This window comes from Chlorella variabilis (assembly GCF_000147415.1).
Source record: "Chlorella variabilis unplaced genomic scaffold CHLNCscaffold_2, whole genome shotgun sequence".
Lineage (NCBI taxonomy): Eukaryota > Viridiplantae > Chlorophyta > Trebouxiophyceae > Chlorellales > Chlorellaceae > Chlorella > Chlorella variabilis.
In genome coordinates, this window is record NW_005435086.1 from 1,313,042 (window position 1) to 1,334,540 (window position 21,499).

General features: G+C 67.1%; 6 protein-coding genes across 6 annotated transcripts; 3 read left to right on the forward strand and 3 right to left on the reverse strand.

Moving 5' to 3' along the window:
* Window positions 1-776: 776 nt before the first annotated feature.
* On the forward strand, window positions 777-2,711 carry CHLNCDRAFT_137889 (hypothetical protein; the record flags this gene model as incomplete). The annotated part of the gene is made up of 5 exons (XM_005851143.1): window positions 777-837; window positions 953-1,370; window positions 1,511-1,781; window positions 1,872-1,909; window positions 2,069-2,711. The coding sequence occupies 5 exons, from the start codon at window positions 777-779 to the stop codon at window positions 2,709-2,711; spliced, it is 1,431 nt and encodes a 476-aa protein (XP_005851205.1).
* Window positions 2,712-2,878: 167 nt separating this feature from the next.
* Window positions 2,879-4,002, reverse strand: CHLNCDRAFT_137890 (hypothetical protein; the record flags this gene model as incomplete). The annotated part of the gene is made up of 5 exons (XM_005851437.1): window positions 2,879-3,043; window positions 3,142-3,228; window positions 3,400-3,547; window positions 3,675-3,917; window positions 3,989-4,002. The coding sequence occupies 5 exons, from the start codon at window positions 4,000-4,002 to the stop codon at window positions 2,879-2,881; spliced, it is 657 nt and encodes a 218-aa protein (XP_005851499.1).
* A 255-nt stretch (window positions 4,003-4,257) lies between these two features.
* Window positions 4,258-5,794, forward strand: CHLNCDRAFT_18943 (hypothetical protein; the record flags this gene model as incomplete). Its single annotated transcript, XM_005851144.1, has 4 exons — window positions 4,258-4,354; window positions 4,453-4,511; window positions 4,657-4,950; window positions 5,579-5,794. The coding sequence occupies 4 exons, from the start codon at window positions 4,258-4,260 to the stop codon at window positions 5,792-5,794; spliced, it is 666 nt and encodes a 221-aa protein (XP_005851206.1).
* A 254-nt stretch (window positions 5,795-6,048) lies between these two features.
* CHLNCDRAFT_56732 (hypothetical protein) lies at window positions 6,049-13,235 on the reverse strand (the record flags this gene model as incomplete). The annotated part of the gene is made up of 20 exons (XM_005851438.1): window positions 6,049-6,307; window positions 6,434-6,527; window positions 6,647-6,769; window positions 6,911-6,990; window positions 7,098-7,251; window positions 7,373-7,535; window positions 7,712-7,846; window positions 7,971-8,111; window positions 8,243-8,558; window positions 8,697-8,758; window positions 8,903-9,043; window positions 9,211-9,441; window positions 9,576-9,862; window positions 9,969-10,193; window positions 10,317-10,886; window positions 11,023-11,700; window positions 11,900-12,116; window positions 12,204-12,755; window positions 12,942-13,085; window positions 13,185-13,235. 20 exons carry the CDS (start codon window positions 13,233-13,235, stop codon window positions 6,190-6,192), a joined length of 4,482 nt encoding a protein of 1,493 aa, XP_005851500.1. The 3' UTR covers window positions 6,049-6,189.
* Window positions 13,236-13,702: 467 nt separating this feature from the next.
* CHLNCDRAFT_137893 (hypothetical protein) lies at window positions 13,703-16,185 on the forward strand (the record flags this gene model as incomplete). The annotated part of the gene is made up of 10 exons (XM_005851145.1): window positions 13,703-13,891; window positions 14,003-14,272; window positions 14,493-14,654; window positions 14,789-14,840; window positions 15,007-15,158; window positions 15,332-15,428; window positions 15,573-15,628; window positions 15,748-15,818; window positions 15,934-16,006; window positions 16,123-16,185. 10 exons carry the CDS (start codon window positions 13,703-13,705, stop codon window positions 16,183-16,185), a joined length of 1,185 nt encoding a protein of 394 aa, XP_005851207.1.
* A 151-nt stretch (window positions 16,186-16,336) lies between these two features.
* On the reverse strand, window positions 16,337-19,894 carry CHLNCDRAFT_33851 (hypothetical protein; the record flags this gene model as incomplete). The annotated part of the gene is made up of 13 exons (XM_005851439.1): window positions 16,337-16,851; window positions 17,013-17,136; window positions 17,298-17,416; window positions 17,537-17,659; window positions 17,819-17,918; window positions 18,042-18,150; window positions 18,246-18,308; window positions 18,441-18,573; window positions 18,785-18,957; window positions 19,146-19,292; window positions 19,387-19,429; window positions 19,526-19,595; window positions 19,848-19,894. 13 exons carry the CDS (start codon window positions 19,892-19,894, stop codon window positions 16,774-16,776), a joined length of 1,329 nt encoding a protein of 442 aa, XP_005851501.1. The 3' UTR covers window positions 16,337-16,773.
* Window positions 19,895-21,499: the final 1,605 nt, after the last annotated feature.

Sequence of the window (21,499 nt, forward strand, 5' to 3'; positions counted from 1 at the left end):
CCAGCCATTCATGACAAAAAAAGCGACAGCAAGCCTCACTAGTACTTAGCGGTCCGTTTGCGCATTTGTTTGTTGCCTCAACCCCCCTTTTCATGCCAGGATATATCACAAAAGAAACCTCTCCCCCACCCTGCAAACATGCATTCCCCTGCCCCTGCTTTCTGGGTGTTTGCCGCATGTACCTCGCGCCCCGGCTTGCCTCTCGGGTGGCGGCGCGCCCTGCCCTTCTCTGAACACTTTGCGCCTTCCTCTGCGATCTGGGCTACATGGATACCCCTGCCCTCCTCTTCCCTCTCCGCTTCACACTGCCCTGAACCCGTTTTTGCTGATTCTAGCTGCAGTTTTGCGTCGCCGCCACCTGCCACCCTAATACCACACCCTTCTTAACTTGCCTGCCTTTCCTCAAACGCCAAACCGAACTCTCCCCTGTGAGCGCCCTCCCATTTCGTTGCTCGGACCCCCGATTACACTGCCCGAATGCGCTTCCGTCAACGTCCTTGGGGTCGATGCTGTGCCTCTCCCTAGTGCCTCTAATTGTTTTTTGACTGCCAGTGCCGCCCCGTTGCCATCAATTCGACTTCCCTTCCCTGTAAGCTAACCCAGCGAGGCATGACAAAAGGGGTGCGCGTGCAGGAAAGCAATCCCGAGCTGCCGGGCGGCAGCGCGGCATGCAAGTTGAAGGCAACCCTGCGGCTTCCCGGATGCAAAGCTCCCAATTACTTTTCCCATCCGCATTGAGAGAGTTTGCACATCAGAGAGGCCGTGTGGGAGCGGAGATGGCGGCGCCTGAGGACGCACTTTTGTTGGAGCGCAGCGCTGTGCCGGTTTGCTTCCCCGGTAGGCATTGGGCGCCTCAGGAGACCACGATGCCTCCGCGCCAGGCACGTTGCAGCAACCCGCCGGCGCCGCCACCGCCACTGCCGGCTGCTCGCCGCCCGCGCCCCACCCGCAGGCATGGTGGCGCACTGGCCAGCGGTGCAGCTGTGGCGCGGCGAGTCTGGACTGCAGCGTGTGATGCAGCTGGCAGGCGAGGCCCGGGTGGAAGCGATGGTGACGGGAGGCGAGCAGGCGGTGGGCGACATGCAGCACCTGGTGCTGCTGGGCACCACGCTGAGAGAGTTTCTGGATGGCACGCTGGAGCGGCAGCTGGCGCAGCGCCAGCCTCCAGGCGCTGCACCGCTGCGCCTGTACCTGGCGCAGAGCCCTGTGTGCGTGGCAGCGCCGCCCGGCACCGGCAGCAGCGGCGGCGCCGGCAGCGGCACCGCCCGTATGCAGCCCGCCGCGCTGCAGGCGCTGATGGAAGACCTGGGGGCGCCCTGCCTGATACAGCGGGTGCAGCTGTCGCAGGCCAACTTCTGGGCCAGCTTGAGGTGGGTGGCGCTGCTGGGTGGCTGGACAGGCTGGGAGCCTGCTGGTGTCAAAGTCATGGCGCCGCGCATTCCCGCGAAGTAGCTGTTCACCCTACGCTCCTAGAGTCGACCGCTGCCCTGCCTGCCGTGTGCACCTGCAGGGCCACCCGCTCCTCCCTGCACTACGATCCCTACAGCAACCTGCTGTGCGTGGTGCGGGGCGCCAAGACGGTCTGGCTGCTGCCCCCCAGCGCCACCCCGCACCTGGCCCCGCAGCCGCTGACCAGCGAGTCGGCCAACCACTCCCCGGCAGACCTGGCGCAGCCCGACCTCGGTCGCTTCCCGGGCCTGGAGGCAGCCCTGCCCAAGCTGCAGGTGTTTGAGCTGGCCGCGGGCGACGCGCTGTTCATCCCAGAAGGCTGGTGGCACCAGGTGGGTGGCGGAGGAGGGTGCGGCGGGGGCCGGATGGCTTCCCGGGCGGGGCATGCCTCACCAGGCCTGCCTGTTGATGTGCTGGCACAGGTGCACAGCACAGATGGCACGCTGGCGGTCAATTTCTGGTGGAGCAGCGAGATCTCGCGCCAGATGGGCGGCCACATGGACAGGCGAGCATGTGCTGCGCCGGTGCCCGCGCAAGGCAGCCCACCCACACCCAACAGCACTTGGGCACGAGGCAGGCGGTGTGCGACTTGGGACTCCCCTCCCCGCCCGTCCTGCAGGTACTACCTTCGCCGCCTGATGCAGAGCCTGCTGGAGCAGCAGAAGCAGGCTTCCTTGGCTGCGCTGCCGCGCTGCGACCTGCTGCAGCAGGCAGCCGCTGCAGGCGTTGCCGAGCAGCAGCCACGGGAGGCTGAGCAGCCAGTAGCAGCAGGCAACCCGGCTGAGGGAGAGGAAGAGGGAGGGCCAGACCAGCAGCCACGACTGTCCCCTGAGCAAGCGGCAGCTGTAGGAGTCCTAGCAACAGCGCTGGCTGACCATCAGATGGCGGGCCCAGGGAGCGAGCCGCCGCCGCTGGTGGCCGCCGTCGTGGCCACTCTGTCGGCCTCCTCGGCACAGGCGCTGCTAGATGTGCTGCTGCACCTGCGCAGGCGGCACCCGCAGCTGGCGGCGCACCTGCTCCTGCAGGGGCTGGGCCCCGCGGGCTGGGAGCTGCTGTCTGGCGCCTTTGAGCGGCGGCAGGAGGAGCTGGCGGCGGCAGGGGGCGGGGAGGCAGCCGAGGATGCTGTGTCTGCGGTGTGCGACGAGCTGTACAGCGTTGTGGACCGGCAGCAGCTGCTGGATGTGATCCTGGAGCGCAAGCAGGCCTTTGCCAGGGAGGCGCTGAGGGCCGTGCTGGGCACGGAGCTGGCGGGCTGCCTGTGAAGCCACTTGCTCGTGCTGGCCGGCTGCATGTTGGTGTGGCTGCCCAGCTTCTGGGCCTCACCTGTGTTCAGCGTGTAAGCGTCTCAATCTGACAAACTCAGCAAAGAGCAAAAACTAGGCGCAGCCTTATCGCGATAGATGGAGGCAGCAGCACAGGCCCGGTGCTGTCAGCCCGCCTGCTCCTGCAGCTGCGCCATGAGCTGCACGTGCTGCGCCGCGCGATGCCGCGGCCCAAACACCGGCGGCAGCTGGAAGGCGCTCGTGCCCTCTGCCACCCGCCGCAGCTTGCCGCCCGCCGCCTCTGCCGCCTCCTGCAGCACTTCCGCCAGGTCCTGCGGGCAGGGAGGCTGGGGGGCATGTAGTGGATGGAGGCATGGGGATGGGGCCGGGGCAGGAATGCCCCACGAATGGCTGCCACCGCCAGCCCCACCTGCAGCATGGGCCCTGCCAGTGCCGCATCGTCCAGCGGCTGGTAGCACAGATCCACCGCCAGGCCCAGGAAGTTCTGCTGCGGCGCCTGCGCAGTGGCAGTGGACGGGAGCAGGAGGATGCAGCATGGGCAGGTGGTGCAACATGCGGGCATCCGCCGCAGATGGACCGTTGCTCAAGTTGGTGCTGCACATTACCATCCGAATATAGGACACACTGCCTGCTTGCCTGCTTGCCTGCCTGCCCGCCAGCAACCCACCTGCACCGCGCGCGCCAGGCTGATGCGGAAGTCTCCCACCGCATGCTGCACGCCCTCCAGCTGCACCGAGCCGCGGGCCTTGAACAGCGCCAGGCGGTCCAGGAAGGCCTGCATGTCGGCGCCCGCCTGCAGCACCTGCCTGGCAGCCCTGCAGGCAGCGCAGGGGCGGCGCGGCGGTACGCAGGCGGCAGCGGGATCGGGGCGACAGTGGGATGGGGGCGTGCGATGCTGGCAAATCAAGCATCTGCGGTTGTGTCATGCGCCGCTGGTCCCACCTGGACAGCAGGAACAGCTGGTCGGGCTCGTCGCTGAGCGACACTCTGTGCAGGGACACCTCGCTGCCGGCGGCCCGCACAGACGGCAGGTCGTCGGCGGCAGCGGCCTGCACACGCCGCAGCGCCGCCGCCTGTGCCGTCCAGCGGCTGGAGGATGAGGAACCCAGGCACAGGATGGCGTCTGACAGGGCATCGTAGGCCTCCCTGCGCGCCGCGCCGTCTGCGGCGGTCCAGTAGAGGAGCCTGCGGCGGACAGGAGACGGCGGCGGGTGAGCTTGCATCCGATGCTGCCCATCCAGCATGCTGCAACTCACAGGTGCACCCCCATGTCACTGTGGCAGCGCCTGCTGTCGCTCCAGCGCTCGATCAGAGTTGTTTTGTGACAGTGGTGGCAGCTTTGGGCGCCCGAGAGCGGCTGATGGATGCAGATCGACTAGATGCGAGCGAAGGAGTGTGAGTGGGAGCTTTGGCGCAGAGGGAAATGGAGCATTTTGCCACGTCGGCGGTCAACCCTTTTCACAGGCCTCTAGACCCTCTGCGCGTCTTTGGTCGTCGCCCTGATCATCCCACCAACCCTGCAGCCATGGAGAGCGGCCTGTTTGGGAGCTATGCGAAAGAGTACGCCGCAAAGAGCACAGAGCTCAGCCAGAAGATAGAGGGGCTGGTGTTGCTGTCGGCAGGTGATGCTGGGGGTGCATGTGCAGCGCGGCGGCGCCCCCAGACACACGCTGCGAGACTGAGCGATCACGCGGCACACGCTGCCCTTGCTGCCCTGCAGATCAGAAACGCAGCAGCGCACGAGAGGTGGAGGCGGCGGTGCGAGAGTGCGAGCAGCTGGTGAGCTCCTGCCGGCCTTGCCCCCGCCGCCCTCCCCAACAAGACGCCACCTTGAACTGGCCCTGGCTTGCAGCCTCATCCCTCTGCTCGCCTCTTCTGCTGCACGCCTCTCTGGCCCACTCACCCGCTGCCCATCGCCCTGCAGCTGCAACGCATGGACATGGAGGCCCGCAGCTACTCGCCCGACCAGGCGCGCCAGCTGCTGCAGCAGTGCAAGGAGTACAAGGCCGACCTGGGCAAGCTCAGGGAGGATGCGCGGCGAGCCACCGCGGCTGGAGGTGCCGGGGCTGCCGCTGACGCGCGTGCCGAGCTGGGCGTGGCTGGCGACTTCTACCAGACCTCTGCGGGCCAGCGCGACCGCCTGCTGTCCTCCACCGACCTCCTCAACAAGACCAGCGACCGCATACAGCAGGGGCGGCAGCAGCTGCTGGAGACAGAGGTGCGCCTGGGGGAAGGCTGCGGGGCTGCGGGGTGCTGCCTCTGCCGCTGCTGATTCAACGCCTGCATGGCGTGCCCGGAACGGCTGGGCTGGGGCATTGCAGAAGCAGCCAGCCCCGGGCAGCCAACCAGCCTGCCTCTGGGCGCGCTGCAGCCCGGGCAAAGAGTGACCCAGCCCGCCCTGCCGTGCTGCTTGCCACTGGATCTTGTCGGCAGGCCACAGGCGCGGCCATCCTAGCAGACTTGCAGCGCCAGCGGCAGCAGATACAGCATGCACGGCAGCAAACGCAGCAGGTGGACGCCAGTGTGGCGGCAGCTGACAGTACGCTCAAGCGTATGAACCAGTGGTGGCGGCTATGGTGACAGCATCGCTGGGTCTGGCAGCAGCGGCGACGTGGCCCTGGCCAGCCGCCAGTCACGGGTGCGTGCATGGCAGCCAGCTGGCAGCTGCTCGGCCCACGGCGTTGCAGCACCTGCAGCCTGCCCACACCCATCTCAGACCAGGCCCCCCCGCCAACAGCTGCTGCCGCCCTCTGTTGCCGTTGCCAGCCTCCCTTGCCTCCCATCTCACCATCGCCACCCACCGCCTGTGCTTTCCTCCCTTGTGCTCCCTCCTTCTCTTGCCGCAGGAGCTGGGTGTCCAGATCCTGAGCGACCTGCAGCGGCAGCGCGAGACCATCCTTCACTCGCGCGACACGCTGCACACGGTGGACACCCACATCTCGCGCAGCCGCCAGATCCTGCAGACCATGAGCCGCCGCATCATCCAGAACAAGGCCATCATGTGGGGCATCATCTTGCTGCTGCTGGGAGCCATCGGCCTGGTGCTGTGGGCCAAGTTCTGAGCGGGGCCAAGCTCCCAGGGGAGCGGGGGGTGGCCCCTGCGTGTGTATTTTTGCGACCCTCCAGATATGTGCCCTTGTACTTGTTTCCTGCTGCTGCTCCTCCTGCTATGTTTACCATGTACCCTGGCCGACGATGCAATAACTCAGCCCAGAGAGTCACCAGCCAGGCCTTATGACAGAGCCTCTCCATCTTCCCTGCCAGCCGGCCTTCGATCTCCGCGTCTTGCTGTGCGTGTGTGTGCGTGTGTGTGTGTGTGTGTGTGTGTGACCATGGTAATGTTTGTGACGGGAAAATGGAGCCCAATAAACGTACAGTGCACGTCAGGGACGTGGTCCCAACAACCCAGGTGGCGCTTGCCTCAGCGCCGTGACAACAATGAGGGGCAGGGCAGCGCTCAGGTCTGTGCTGACAGCGCCGGCTGCATGGCCCCGAACAGAGGGTTCTGCCAATTGGAGATGAATGCTGCATCCTGAGCCAGCGCCGGCCTGGGCATCACATCACGCGCCAGCTGGCTGCACAGCAGCAGGAACGGCGCGGGTGGAGGGCAGTTGGTGCCAGCACTGGGGTAGGCATGTGCATCGCGGATTGTGCAGTGGCCATGCAATTGTTGCTGCAGAAGGGGAACGTGTCAGGCATACCTGAGCTCCCGGCAGATGGCGTGAAGGCGGCCGGGCGCCTCGGCCGCCGCTGCCACCGCCTGCGCGATGCGCTGCTCCGTGATCTGGCCCTCGCCTGCACACCACAGGACTTGCCTCTTCAACAGCTGGCACGCAGTCCAAGGGGCGACATACAAAACTGACGCTGATCCCTTACGGTTTACTTGTGCATGTGGCAGCCGAGAGGGCGCTCACCGTCAAACCAGATGCGGGCCTGCTGCTGCACAGGTCCCGCTGGGTAGCTGTGTGGCAGCCGCAGGCTGACCCCAAACTTGACCTCGGCATCCAGATTGACAAACGACAGCGACAGCCAGCCATCTGCAGGCCGGGAGGTCAGGACGCAGGCGTTGGATGGGCAGGCATTGATTGGTAGGAGCACAGGCCACCAGACCAGACCTCATGTCATGCGCAATGCACGGGCAGTCGGCAAAGGTTGGCCAAGGTGGCAGCAGCACTTGCCAGGGCGGCACGCCACGTCGCACAGGGCGGGGAACGCCAGCCGCAGGCCGTCCAGCTCATCCGCCAGGTCAGCCACACGGCTGCACCGCAGGCACCAGGAGGGGCATATGTCAGCGCGACGGCTGCGAGCTCCTCCTGCTGCGCTCCAGGCTCCATGCACGGGCTGCTGCTGTGCTGTTCCGCATACCTGAGGCGTGCGGTGGTCGCTTGCACCAGTGCCGCCACTTTGGCGGCGCTCGGCTCAGACACTTGCACCTCGGCTGCCGCGGCAGCGCCCTCGGGGCAGCCAGCCAGTGCCGCCAGCAGCGCGCGACGGTCGGCAGGAGCCTTGCAGTCCTCCTCTGCAGAAATGCAGGGCCAGCAGAGGCGCTCAGCTACATGCCTTGCACAGCCCGGCCAGCGACCAGGCTGGCAGTGCAGCCGGCCATGCAAGGGGCTGCCCTCTGTTGCCTGCGCACCCACCTGGCAGCACCTCCACGCTAGCGGCGGCCTGGGTGCGGCTGATGGTTAGGCGCACGCGGAAGAGGTCTGCCAGGCGCAGCGCGGCCTCGCCGCTGACCGGGTCCTCCCGCGCGCCCTCCAGCTGCCACCCGACACACGCCTTGAGAACATCCAAGTCCTCCAGCTGCAGGCGGGTAGGGGCAGTGAAAGGGTGTGTGTGTGGATATGCAGGTGGCGGTTGCGGGTGCGAGGCCGCCATTCGGGAGAGAGAGTGCGGCGCAGGGAGCAGCCACCAGCATGAGCAAGCCACCAAGCTGCCCTGCGTGGCCTGGCCTGCTGTGGCAGCGGCTGCCCGCCCACCTTCTGCAGGATGGCCAGCGGCGACGACTCGCGGCCCACGCCCTCCCGCCCCTGGCTCTGCATCAGCGTCATCTGCAGCGCGTCGGTGCGGCTGCGCAGCGCCTCGCGCTCCCGGCTCAGCACAGCGTGCTCCTCCTGCAGGCGGGGCGGCCACCACAGGCTTGTGAGGTGGTGAGAGGCTGGGGCAGTGCGGCACCTGAACTGCTGGGAGGATTGGTTGATATTGGTTGCACCCGCCACCTCGCTCCTGCCACCTCACCCTCAGCTGGGCCACCCGCTCCTGCGCCTCCTGCAGCCGCCGCCGCCGCTCCTCGTTGGCCGCCGTCTCCTCCTCGATCGACCGCCGCATGCCCAGCACCGCACTGCGCCGCTCAGCCTCGTCGCGGTGCGCCTGCTCCTCCTGCACACGCGCCGCACCCAACCACCCCCATTTCCTCCTAGCAAAGTCTCTGTGCTCACTGGCTGCCCCGCACATCAATGCGGCTTGCACACATCCCAGCCTTCCAAGCGTCCCGCCGCCGCCCGCCTCACCTCTGCCATGCGGCTGTGCTGCTCCGCCACATACTGCTGCGCGGCGCGGGCCACCTCTTCCAGCTGTTCGCGGCTGGCCTGGGCAAAGGCCAGGTCGGCCTGCAGCACCTCCAGGTTGTGGCGCAGCCGCGAGCCGCGGCTCTCCTCCATCTGCCGCCGCACGTCCTTGAGGCAGTACACCGCCTTCTGGCGGCACACCTTCTTCAGCAGGCCCACGTGGCCCCGCAGCACCTCCAGCCCATCCTCGTCGGCGGCCTGCGCCTTCTGGAAGGCCGCAGGGTTCAGCTGCCCCACCAGCTGCTCCGCGTCGGCGGCGCTGCGGGGCGGGCGGGGAGGGGCGTGGTAAAGGTGCGACGGGGCTTGGGCACCTGAGCTTGAGGCCAAGTGATGCAGCTGGGCAGCTGAGCGGCGGGGCAGGGCAATGTGCGAGCGGGGCGCGGGGCCAGGCACCCACCTGACCCGCCGCGCCTGCACCTCCTCCTGCAGGATGCGGATGCCGTTCTCCAGGGTGGTGACCTGTCGCGGGACGATGCAAGTGGGCGTGCAGCACAGCGATGAGGCCACATGCTTTGGAATCGTGACAATGCAGGCGTGCGTGTGGCCACAGCGCCCGCCCTTGCCTGGACCACCTGTGCTGCAGCAGCGCTGCCGGCGGCGCACCTGCGGCGAGATGATGGTGAGCAGGCGGTACGCCTCCGCCAGGTTCTGGGGCACCGGGTTGGGCTGCAGGTCAGCGTAGTTGATGGAGGCGCCGCGCCGCAGGTTGTCCAGGAACTGCACCTCCGTCAGCTTGGCAAAGTCCTGCAGGAGAGGTGGGGGCACAGGGCACGCGGAGGCGGTGGGATGGCAGCTGAAATGAGAGGCTGGTTGAGTGCCGCCATCCTGACAGACGACGAGGTCATGGGGACAGGCCAGCGCTTTCGGTTGGGGCATTGCCAGGCGGGCGCCAGCAAGGGGAGCGCACGCACCTGGAAGGTCATGGGCGGAGGCATCCCCTGCGGCGTCATGCCACCGCGGTGCAGCGCCACCGCGCTGCCGGGGTAGCGGCCCACCGAGGCGGAGCCGGGGCCGGCGGCAAACTGCACCATGCGGCCGCTGCCGGGGTAGTGCTGTGCCACCGCCGAGCCGGGGCCCGCCAGGTAGGCGGTGGCCGGGGTGCGGCCCACGGGGGTGCGGGCCAGCTTGGGGCCACCGGGGATCTGCGGCATTGGTGGACACGCTTACTGCGAAGCTGTCGGCGCGAAAGCCTGCTTTGCGATACGCTGGCAGCCCCAGCATCAAGGCATGCCAGCCCTGCCTCAAGGCGGCCTATGCCAGCCCTGCAAGCACTCACCATGCCGTCAGCGGTGAGCTCAGCCTCAGCAGGGTACGCCGCCGCTGCGGGGCGCACGCTGCCGGGGGTGCGCGCCAGGCGGTGGGTGCCGTGGGTGCCGGGCGTGGCCTGGGAGTGCAGCATGTGCTGCTGCTGCTGGCTGCGCACGCTGCGCGCGTGGCTGTGTGGCGTGCCGTGGGCGGAGCGGGGCTGGGATGTGGCGCGGGCGGTCACAGGGGTGCGCGCCAGCTTGGGGCCGCCCGGGATCACGCCGCCGCCAGACAGGTCGGCAGCACCAATGGGGTAGCCTGCAGCACACGGAAAAATAGCGTTTAGGCTGAGCCATGAAGAGGCAGACATTATGTGGTGGACCATGCCGGTGCGATGCCTGCGCACACACCAACAGCGCCGCACCTGCCCCAAACTCGCCGCCCGCCGGCAGCGCAGGCGAGGCATACTCCTCCGCCGCCTGCTGGTGTTGATAGCCCGCCTCAGCCGCCTCCTCCACCTCCATCCCCGCCGCCTCGCCCTGCTGCTGCTGCCTCTGGCCGGCGGGCAGCTCGGGCGGGAGCTCAAACTCGTCCAGCGAAAAGTCGGTGAGGCCATCGCTGCCTGGGCCACGCCCCAGCTCGGGCGTGCCTGCATAGCGTGAGGCGACGGCAGCCAGTCAGCAGCATGTGGGTGGAACCCTATCTCCCACACTGCACACCAGCAAGCTGGCTTGGCCCCTGCCTCCCCCCTGCCACCCTGCCAGCTGCTCACCCTGCGCCGGCCTGCCCAGCAGCTTGGCGCCAACCATTGACGCCATCGTCATGTCAGCCAGCAGCTTGGTGGTGCCGTTGGTGCGCGCCGTGGCGCCGCCAGCACTCCCACCCGCCACATCCGCCGCCTCCTGCCCCTCACCCCCTGCCCCCTGCTGCTCCTCCAACTCCCCAGTGCCCTCCTCGTGCCCGCCGCCCGCCTGCTGCTCCGCCAGCTGCGCCGTCTCCCCCAGCAGCCGCGTGGTGCCGCCGGTGCGCAGCAGCCCCAGCGTGGCCGGGTTGTGGCTGTCGGCGTAGCCCAGGCTGACGGCGGAGCGTGGCGTCTTGGCTGCGCCCAGCTGCTGGGCTGCGCCAGGGGACTGGGCAGCCGTGGCAGCCGCTGCCGCGGCCTCCTCCTCCGCCACCTGCTGCAGCGCAGCCGCCTGCTCCGGCTGCGGAGCCAGCACGGGCGAGCCCTGGCTGAGCATGCGCATCTGGCGCCGCAGGTCGGCCAGTGGCCCCACAGGCTCCGCCTCCTCCTCCTGCAGGCTGTCATCCACCAGCAGCTTCTCCGTGACATCCCGCCCCAGGACTGCGCGCAGGAGATGGCACAGACAGCACAGACCTAGGTGTCAGCACAATCTTGCATGGCTTCTGAGTGAGCGCCGGTGGTTGCCATATGGCTATGCCCCATCCCCGTCGCAGCAAGCATGGCCGCAGCCACTCACACGCTGCGCCGCTGGAGCGTCGCCGCGAGCGCGGGCCGCCCGAGGCGGGCGCCGGCGCCGGCGCCGCAGCGGCCAGCGCCGCCTGCGCGGCGGCCTCATGCAGGCCGGCGGTGCCGGCGGCCGCGACGTCGTCCTCGCCGCCAAAGTCTGCCAGCAGGCGGCCGGTGGCGTCCTGCATCGAGAAGCGTCGGCTGCTGATGCTCATGCGCCGCATGTCCACGCCCACGCTGACGCGCCGCGTCTCCAGGGTGTTGAGGCTGCTGCCGGTGACGTCGGGGCTGTGCACCAGGGCAGGGTGGTCTGAGGGCGCGCCGCTGGCGGCCGGCGCCTGCATGTAGGGCGGCAGGAAGGCTGGCGCCGTCCAGTTGGGAGCCCGCTGCGCCGCTGCGGGCGCAGCCGCCGCCTGCGCGGCGCGCTGAGGGGCGCCTGAGGACACCGCCGGCGAGGCTGCCGCCGCTGGCGCGCTCGCTGCACCATGCTCTGCGGCAGCAGCAGGCCCCTCCACCCCCTCCAGCTCCAAGTCCTCTGCGCCGCCAGCGGCGCCGCCGTCCTTGGGCAGCAGAGAGTCGGCGGTGGAGTCGGCGCCTCCCAGCGAGGGGCGGCCCCCCAGCCTGCTGTCCCCGGTGGTGTTGTCGCAGTACATGCGGTCGAAGGTTTGGTCGCCCATGATCATGCGCCCTGCAGGGTAGGGTGCGGCGCAGGGCGCGTGAGAGAGGAGGCAGGCAGGCTTGAGGCCAGGCAGGCTCAGGCTCGGCAGCCAGGTTAAACAGCGCCAGGCGTAGACGCGGGGGGGCCAGACCAGGTGGCCATGGGCCCTGCCACCTGCCACTGCCACAAGCTACTGGCCGTCCTGCCACCTCAGCCCCCCGCCCCGCACCGTGCATCTCCAGGTTTATGTCCAGCGTGTCGTCCGCCCCTGGGGCGAAGCCCCACTTGCTCATCTGCGCCTTGGCTGCCACACCCGTGGCCAGCTCATCCGTGCCGCTGCTGAGCCGCTCCTTGCGCGCAGGCTCCGCCGCCGCCACCCGCGCAGTCGGCTCCAGCTCCGCGCCGCCCTCGGGCGCAGCCTCAGCAGGCGCCAGCGCCGGGTGGGGCTGCTGGGAGGCGAGGAGGGCCGGCGGGGAGGGAGGTGGCACCGGGCTGGGCGTCGCAGCCGTGGGGGAGGGCAGCGGCCGCTGCACATGGTGCTCCAGCACCCTGCCGGTGGGCAGCGTGAGGTCCATGCCCGCTGTGGCGTCCTCATCCTCCGCCACCAGAGCGCCCAGGCCCGGCAGCGCGGCAGTGATGTTGGCGGTGGCGTTGGCCGCCGCAGCCGAAGCTGCCGCGCCGGCCCAGCCCGCCGCCACCGCCGCCTGCTCGGGTGCACCCTGTGCATCCTCCCACCACTCGTCCGCGTCTGCCAGCGCCCCCAGCGACGGCAGGCCTGCCGTCACATCGCCCGGGCCCGGCGCCGCCGCCGCCGCCTGCAGCTGCACCGTGGGCTGCGTCAGCTCCATGCTCACCATGCCGGGGCTGTCCAGCGGCATGCCGTCGCTCAGGGGGCTGTTCTCCGGCACCGTCTTGTTCCAGAAGCCGGGGCGGTAGGCGCCGCTGGCGCCGGCGCCCGCATCGCCCACCAGCGCCGGGTGCTGCGCGTCGGGCTGTGCGCGCTGCGCCGCCATTGAAGGCTCGTCCTCCTCGTACTGCACAACCACCCGGCCCTTGCCACCAGAGTTGGAGGCATAGTCATCATCCTACAGTCGCGCGGCGGCAGCAGCAAACCAGTAGCGTCAATTAGGTCGGGTGGAAGACGGGAAGGCGGGGAGCGGCACGGTGCCGGCACGGCGCCTGGTGGCGCACGAGCAGGCATGCTGTGCCCCGCAGCGTCTGCCAGCCGCGCCTGGGCTTTCTGGTCAGCTGCCCCTGCAGACTGCACACACCTTTTCAAAGTGGTGCACCAGCGTGAGCTCGGGGTCTGGCGCAAAGCTGACGCGGCGCCGGTCCTTCTTGCTGGGCTTCTTGCGCTGCTGCTTCTTGACGGGGGAGGCCTCCAGGCGGCCCAGGGGCGCCCGCTTCTTGGCGGCCTGCGGGAATGCGGCATGGGGCGGCAAGCAGGTGGGATGGGTGGCGGGTGGGCGGCGGTGGAATCACTTCCGTCACCCTTGGCAGGCGGCGGGGCTCACCGAGCCTCCCGCCCGGTTGGGATCGCGCGCCTCCTTGGTTAGGGACCGCATCTGCGACCCGCTTCTTCTGCAGCAGCTGTCTGTCGGTCTTAAACCGCCTGGCTGTGCAGCGCCATTTGAGGGCTCCGTAACGCTGGTTGTTACCGGACTGCAGCTGGGATGGCAGCGAGGCGGTCTGGGCGGCCAGGAACAGTTTGGCATGCGCAGGACAACCCCTCCACCTCGGCGTACTGCGGGGTGGCTGGGGGCTCGTCAGAAAAGGCGTTTCGCAGAGTGCAGCCTCATCCTTGCTCCGGCATCCTTGGCTGAGCTCTCTGCATCGCTCCCGGCCCGAACAGTGCGCCCCTAACCAAACCCTTTGCCCCACCCATCGAGGGTTGAAACGAGACAGAGTAGGCTTTGAGGGCGACCACTGCAATCGAACAGCAGCAAAGGGAGCGCAACGGGCGTGCCGACAGCCACGAAGCCCTGGCGCGCTGTTGCAGTGGCCGGTGGCCGCCAGGCTACAGCAGCCTGAGATGAAGAAGGCCAAGCAGCATGGCTATGCCCCGCTGCCCAGCAACCTGCGGTCGACGTCGCCCTCCCTGGGCCCGCCGCCGGGGGTGGCGGGGGTGCTGGCCCGGCGCGGCGTGAGCCCTGCTGGCGAGGCCGCCGCGCGGCGATTAGGCGTCAGCAAGGCCACCAAGGTGGTGGTGGCGCCCGGCCAGGTGGGCACAGCAAGGACCAGCCTCCGCCGCAGCGTGCCTGCGCCGACGAGCCCACCACACGCCCATAGCACCGTGCCCGCCCTCTGCATCTCCCCTCCTCCCTTGCCGCAGCCCGCGCCGCCGGGTCGCAGCCGCGACCGCTTCATCAGCCTGCCCGACGAGCTGCAAGGCGAGGAGCAGCAGGCGGTGGAGGAGGCGCCACCCACCATCTTTGAGGACCTGCTGGAGGAGGGGACGGGCATGCGGGGGCGCATCACCGTGTATTGCGTGGCAGAGAGCATCGACCGCAAGGCGCTGGAGCTGCGGCTGCGGGAGCGGGGAGGCGCCGCGCTGCTGCACCAGTACCCAGACGTGCTGTACGGGCTGTACGAGTCGACAAAGGTGGGTGTGGCTGGCTGGCTGCACGGTGGTGTGGATGACGGGCTCGCCCGCGCCTGGCTGGGCGCACATTGCTGGTCCGCGAACCGCCCAACATGTGCGGGTGCGCTGCATACCTCCCATCACTGCCTGCCTGTTTAGAAGCACTGCGCTGCGGCTAGCGCTGCTTCCCAGCTAACTTTTGTCTCCGCCCACCTGCCCACCCGCCCCTTGCCCGACGCAGGACGGCGTCATGTGCCGTGGCGAGTGCTTCTACTTCGACTATGGCGCGGTGGCCTTTTGGAACCTGTCTGAGCGGCAGGAGCGGGAGGTCATCCGCACGCTGCTGGGGCCCTGCCTGGTGGACTCGCTGACGCAGAACGAGATAGAGGTGGATGAGTTCCAGGTGCGGGCGCAGGGGCCGAGGCTGCGCCAGTGCGTAGCAGGGGGTTGGCGGGGGCCGTGTGAGGAGTGCGCTGCCGCCTGCGTGGTCCCCTCGGCGGCCCCTCCCACGCCGCCATGCGCCGCTGCCCGCCGCAGTTCCACTACAGCCTCAGCGAGAAGCCGCACATCCAGAACGACACCATCACAAGTGAGCCGCGCCTGCCGCGCCTGCCCGTGCATCCCCCAGCCCCCGGCCTCGCCCCCGTGCCGCCCTCGTGCTTGCCTCCTGCGCCATGCGCGCAGCCGGCCTCCCCTAAACCACTCCCACCCATCCCTGCTGCAAACACACGCACACATTGTGCCCTGCCCCGCAGTAAACTACCGCCTGCGCAACGACCACCTCATCAAGCTCAGCATCTCCCACGCGCTGGCACAGTCCGCCAAGCTGAGCGTGTACGAAGAGCGGGTGATCGAGATTGTGGAGAACACAAAGGACCTGCCGGAGACGCTGGCAGCCACGGGGGAGGTGCGGGGGCTGGGCGGGGGGGGGGGGCTCCTGCCTGTACCGTCGGCTGCTGGTTCGATGCGCACAGCACAGCATCTCTGCCTGCAGCTGGTGGCTTCCAGTCTGCAGCCGTGCGCCCTTGTTGCCGCAGCCCAGCCCGGCACGCCGCTGCGCCCGTGCCCGTACCTCTGCAGGTGGGCCTGTCGCGCAAGCAGATAGCGCAGTTCATTGGCCGCGTCTTCATCCAGAAGTCGGCCGTCAACCTGCTGTCCACGGTGCTGGACACGCCAGGTGGGGAGGAGGCCGGGGCTGGGCTCGCCCCTTGGACCTGCTGCCCTTGCTTGCCTTGGTTGTGTTCCCTGGTCCCACTACAACCCTTCTCATGACCGACGGCCGCCTCTTGCGCCTGCCTTCTCGCCTCCTCTTCACAATCAGAGTTCTTCTGGTCGGCGCCAGACTCGATGCAAAACCTGTATAAGCGCGTCTGCGAGGTGCGCGTCTGGGCTGAGCAGCCAGGGGCGCTAGTTGTGGAGCGGCGCTGCGCCTGCCTGCTTGCAGCAGGTTGGTTGCCCCTGATTCACCCCGACTTGTACCGCCTCCCTGGCTGCAGTACATGGAGTACGACACGCGCGTGGAGGTTCTCAACAACCGCTTCCAAGTGCTGCAAGAGATGCTGGACATGTGGGTAGACATGGCGGCAGCACGCGCCTCAGCTGGCAGCCATGCGCCTCACCTAGCGTTTCTGATGAGCTGCGTGCTCAACTGCCCTCCCTGGCTCTGGCCCCCCCGCCCGCAGGCTGCGCGACCACAGCAACAATGCACACACGTCGCGGCTGGAGTGGGTCGTGATCTGGCTCATTGTCATCGAGGTGCGCCACATGGGGAAGTGACACGGCTGGCCGGTTGCCTCCTGGGTGGCGCTTGCTGATGGCCACGCGGCAGCAATCATGTGCTTCCTTGACCCAGCCCGCCTCCTGCCCTGCAGGTGGTGGTGGGCTTGTTTGAGTGCGCCTCCATCCTCGGCTGGGTCGGGCACCATGGCGGATGAACGCGAGCGGCTGCTCGCAGCACTGCCCCTATTCTTTCTTGTGCCTGCTCATTTGCTGCCGCCTGCTGACGGGCGCCATATTGCGCCCCGGCTGCCCCTCCCTCCCTCTGTCGCCCTTGCTGCCTCTCGGACCCTGCTGCCCTCTGCTCATGCATCGCTTGAATTGCAGCCATCCAGCACAATGTGAAACCAAGCATGTGTAGCTTAGCTGATGGCTTATGTTGAACGACGTGTTGATTGGCACAGGCAGGGGGAGCAGGGCACTGAGCACGCCAGGAAAACTGGGCTTGTGGGCATGCAAGGCCCATATCAAACAAAAAAGGGAGATTGGGGATAATGGTACAATGTAACAGGCTGTGGGCGACAAAAAAGCACACTTTCGACGCTCGCAGTAATCCCTCGAAAAGCCTCCGGGTTTGTTCAGTCTTGTTTATCCGTTCTGTTGTCATGCTGTCAGGCGCTGCGCGGTCTGTCCTTATGGCAGGCCAGGAAGAATGGCGCCAGCGGCTGCCGATGTGAATTCATGGCAGAGGGGGAATTCTTCGGTCCAGCTGCCCTCCTGCTGCGGCAAGCCCTCCACGGCCGGCCTCAGAAGCAGCGCTTCACCATCTTGTCCACCTCCTCCCGCAGGAAGGGAGGGTCGCGGTCCTGCACCGCGTACGACACCTGCACGCAGTGGCAGGCGGGGCCAGCAGGGCTGGCAGCAGGTTACCGGCAAGCGCACAACTGACTTTACGTTCAAGTTAAAAAACACGGGTCAAGTCAAAAAACACGGGCCTGTGCTGGTGCCAGCCCAATATGGCACCAGTGGGTGATGTCTTCCTCACCACAGTGGCCGGCTTTTCGATGTTGATGATCTTGCGCAGGTCCATGGGGGTTGCGATGATGACTGTGTCGCAGGGTACCGCGTTGATAGAGGCCTCCAGGTCTGCAATCTGCTCGGGGTAGTACCTGCGCACAGCGAAATGACCACCATGCAGAGGGGAGGCGTGGGCAGGTGTCAGGTGCCAGGGCCGCCGTGAGGCTCTGCCCATGCTGCTTCCCAGGCGCAGCCTCCCTATAGCGTGGCTCCCGCAACCTTCAGCAAGCCAAAGCGCACCACCCCTTCTCACCCCATGGCCGGGATGAGCTTGCCCAGGTGCAGGTTCTTGCGGTAGGTGAGCAGCATGGAGCCCACCAGGTAGGGGCGAGGGTCCACCAGCTCGCCCGCCCCAAACTTCTCAGCAGCAAACTGCGGGGAAGGCAGCAGCAGCCGGCGAGCAGGCATGTCGGCATTCAGCACGGGCCGCCAGCAGCGCCTTCTTTGCGGCCTTGAACGTCACAGGCCCCAGTCCAGGCTGGTACGCCTCACCTTGCCGGCGCCGTAGGCCATGCCTCCATGGGTTAGCGTGGGCCCGTCCTCAATCAATACCACCCGCTTGCCCTTCACCAGCTCCGGGGCATCAACCACAATATCACTGTCGGTCACGTACACCTGCAGAGCAAGCAGGCAGGCAGGAGGGCAAGCGGCCAGGGCACAGACGGCTGGTTTGGGCACTGGCTGGGCAAGGCGCCAATATGCCTGATGGCTGAGGAAATGCCACGCCGGTCTGCCTCTGCCTCCTGGCATGCACGGCAGCGTGGCGGCGCGCACCGCGGCACCGGGGTTGATCTTGGCTGCAGCCTCCTTCAGCTTCTCCACTGCCCCAGCGGGCGCGGTGTTGGCCTTGTTGATGACAATCGCGTCCGCCATCCTGCATGCACACAGAAGCCCGCGGTGAGAAAGGCTGGCCGGCACTGAGGCAGTGCAGCAGGGGAGCAGCAGGAGGGCGACCAGCGGGCGGCGGGGTGGCACGGCAACGCACAAGGCGGCGCACCTGAAGCAGACGTCGCCTGGGTAGAAGCGCTGCTCGTGGCCCACGCGGTGCGGGTCGGTGATGCAGATGAAGAGGTCGGGACGGTAAAAGGGGGTGTCGTTGTTGCCGCCTGCAGATGAGCGGAGTGGGAGCCTCTGGTTCGTGTGCGCGCCGACGGCCAGCAGCTCGTCATTTCAACAGGCAACACGCCCGGCAGCAGCTCACCATCCCAGATCACCACATCTGCCTCCTTCTCCGCCTGCCGCAGAATGGCCTCGTAGTCCACGCCTGCAGGGGGCGGGGAGTGGCACGGCAGGGATGGGCATGGGCTGGCCCGATGCCATGCGACATGCACCGCCTCAGCCAGCAGTGGCTGGGACCATCCAATCGTCCCCCTCTCCCACCCCCCGGCCTGCCCACCTGCGTACACCACTGTGCCCGCCTTGATGTGCTGCTCATACTCCTCCCGCTCCTCGATGGTCACCTTGTGTGTGGCCAGGTCCTCGTAGCTCTCAAACCGCTGCACAGCCTGCTCCGCCAGGTTGCCGTACGGCTGCGGACGGGCAGGCGTGGCACATGTGCACAGCCCAATGAGCACCATCCAAACTAGCAGGCGAACCAGCAGGGTCTGGGCCGCTCCCCCTTGGTCCCACCCCAGAGTCTGGCAGCAAGGCAGGCAGGATTGGCAGCACTTGTGTCCGCCCGGCGGACCAGCTTAAGACCAACTCCAGCCCCGCCCCACCCCAGCCAGCCCCACCGCTCACCATGGGGTGCCGCACCAGCACGCACTTCTTGCCCCGCTTCTGCAGCTCGTCGATGATGTAGCGCGACACCTGGCTCTTTCCGCACCCAGTGCGCACCGCGCAGGTGGCCACCACAGGCCTGCAGCTGCGCAGGTACGTCTTCTCGGGCGCCGCCAGCTCAAAGTCGGCGCCCACTGCATGGCAGGGGGTTGGGAGCCGGTGTGCGATGTGTGTGGCGTGTGCCATAGTTGAGGAGGGGTGGAGAGCTGACTATGACATGGGTGGCTGAGCCGTATGATCCAGGAACTGGAGGGGAATAGATGTGGTTGGCTGCGCGATGAGCACACCGTGACGGATGTGTGTGAGGCAGCGGCCAGCTCACCCGCCAGGCACCGCCCCGCCAGCAGCATGACCTTGGAGTGCGGCAAATCTGAGTAGGACAGCAGGCACTTGTCCACTCTCTGGTCGCGAATGACCTGCTCCAGCTCCTCCTCGGCCCAGATGTGCAGGCCCTCAGGGTACAGCTTGCCTGCGGCGCGCGGCAGGTGGTGTGAGATGGCGAGTGCCGGCAAGCACAAGACCGGGACAGGGGCACCACCGGAGAGGTGCCGCAATGAGCTCACCCGATAGCTCAGGCGGATACAAGCGGCCCTCTATGTTGGGGATCTGCAGGCATTGGTGCGATGGGCGAAATGAAGGGGGCCGATCAGACTCAGGTAGGATCTGGAGGGGCACAAGAGCAGGCAGGCTGCCGGCCCCCACCTGCGCCGCCGTGAAGCCGACGCACTCGACATCGTCGTTGTCACGGAACAGCACATTGAAATTGTGGAAGCTGCAGGGGGGGAGGGGGGGGTGCCCAGCAGGTGAGCGACAAGGGAGACAGGTGGGCCGCCCAGCTGACGGCGGCGCTTGACCTCCGCCCGCTGCTGCGGCCATGACCAGACCCCATCGCAGTGTCGGAGGCGCCCGGGTCTCGTCAGGATCGCTTCCGACACTGGTGTGGGTTGCGTGGCAGCCCGCCAGGCTTGAAACGAGCGGCGGCACGTCATGTGGCCCAGCGATGGGCTGCGATAGCCGCACTCACTCGCGTCCTGCCGCCCCCAGTATCAGGACTCGGGTCCGGGCCTTCATTCCGACCATCGTGTGCTATGTTCAACTGCGGTTTGGAAGTATGTGTCGGTAAGGGACCAGACAATGAGTTGGTCTTTGCTCGTTGTCAATCGTGGTTAAAAGGAATAGACTGGATGCTGTGCTACGCGAGTGTTTGTCATCAGACATGAGCCGCCGTGTGCCAGCTCACTTTGGCCTTGCGGAACCGCCAGCTTACGTTTCACGACCCCTCAAAACAGGCGACTGGTTGGCTGTTGACGGGCAGGGCATGGTGAGAGCTGCATCAGGGATCTCTCGGGCCGGCGCCAGCGCCAAAAATCCGATCTGGTCATCTAGAAACAGACACATTTACAGGCACTTGAATGAATAAAACGCTAATAGGGCGCTAAATTTATTGATGAAAGATAAACAAACAAAATGACGGCAGGGCAGACGTGCACAGGGTGGTTGCACAAATGAGCGGTTTGGCTACACATGACGGGTGCATACAAGTACATTCATTCGTTTGGGGTTGGTGTGCGAGGCAGGATGGCAGCCAGGAACCTGCCATATATTGAGAGAGGGAAAAACAGCCAGCGAGAGCAGCGGATGCAGAGCTGCGACGGCCAGCATGGGTCTTGCCAAGGTGAGGACATGGGCGAGCTTATGTGCATGGTGAGGATGTGGGAGAGGCTGAGCTGCGGGCATGCCAACAACGGCCAGCGACCGGCCAGCTGCCCCCGAAAATGCGGTCCGAGCAAAATGTCGGGCAGCGCAGTGACGCAGGGCTGCTGCCACAGAAAACAGCGGCAGCCTGGCACCGCCTGTGATCCCAACGCATCGAGCAACCAATGCTCGAGCAAAATCTGGTGTGGTGGTTCCAACTGGAGGCCGCCAATGTGGGAAAACTCATGTGTGCGGCGCGGAAAGGCATTTCGTGCGGAGGAGGAAAAACAGGCAGGTGATGCGCCTGGCCTAGAGCTGCGTACCTAGTTGTGCGACAGGGTAGCCAGTTTGCTTCTGTTGTAACAATGCCGTATGTTCATCTAGCCTGGAGTAGCTTGAAGGGTAGGTAGCTGGTACTTCAAAACAGCGTCTAGAAGGCCAGGCCCTGCTGCGGGACGGGTGGAGCCGCAGGCGGCGGGCCGACGGACGGCGTGGGCGGCGGGGGCACGCTGGCTGCCGGCAATGCGCCCTGCACAGGGTCGGAGGGTCGGAGAGGCCCTCAGCAACAGGCCGCCACAGATGAAAGAATAGCATGCGCCTGGCACAGTGCAGCATCCAGTTGGCCGCGCTGGCCGGCCAGCGTGCATGCCTGCATGAAGCTGGCGGGGTTGAATGCCCAGGAGGGGCGCATCATGGCGTACGCCGCATCCAGCAGGGCCCGCTGCTCCACCTGGTCCAGCGGGGTGGCCAGCGCCTCGCGCTGCCTGCAGGCCAAGCACAGGCCGGCACACCACGATGATCACATCGGTCGGGCCGGCGGGCAGGCCTGGCATGCAACAACGGAGCGGTACCAGTGCTGCCTCCTGAAGCCTCCCATCACTGCCACACCTGGCAATCTGCTCGTGCAGGCGCTGCTGCTCCTCAATCATCGCCGCCAGCGGGTCGGCGCCGGTGAGCCACCAGGAGGAGACGGGGCTGGCC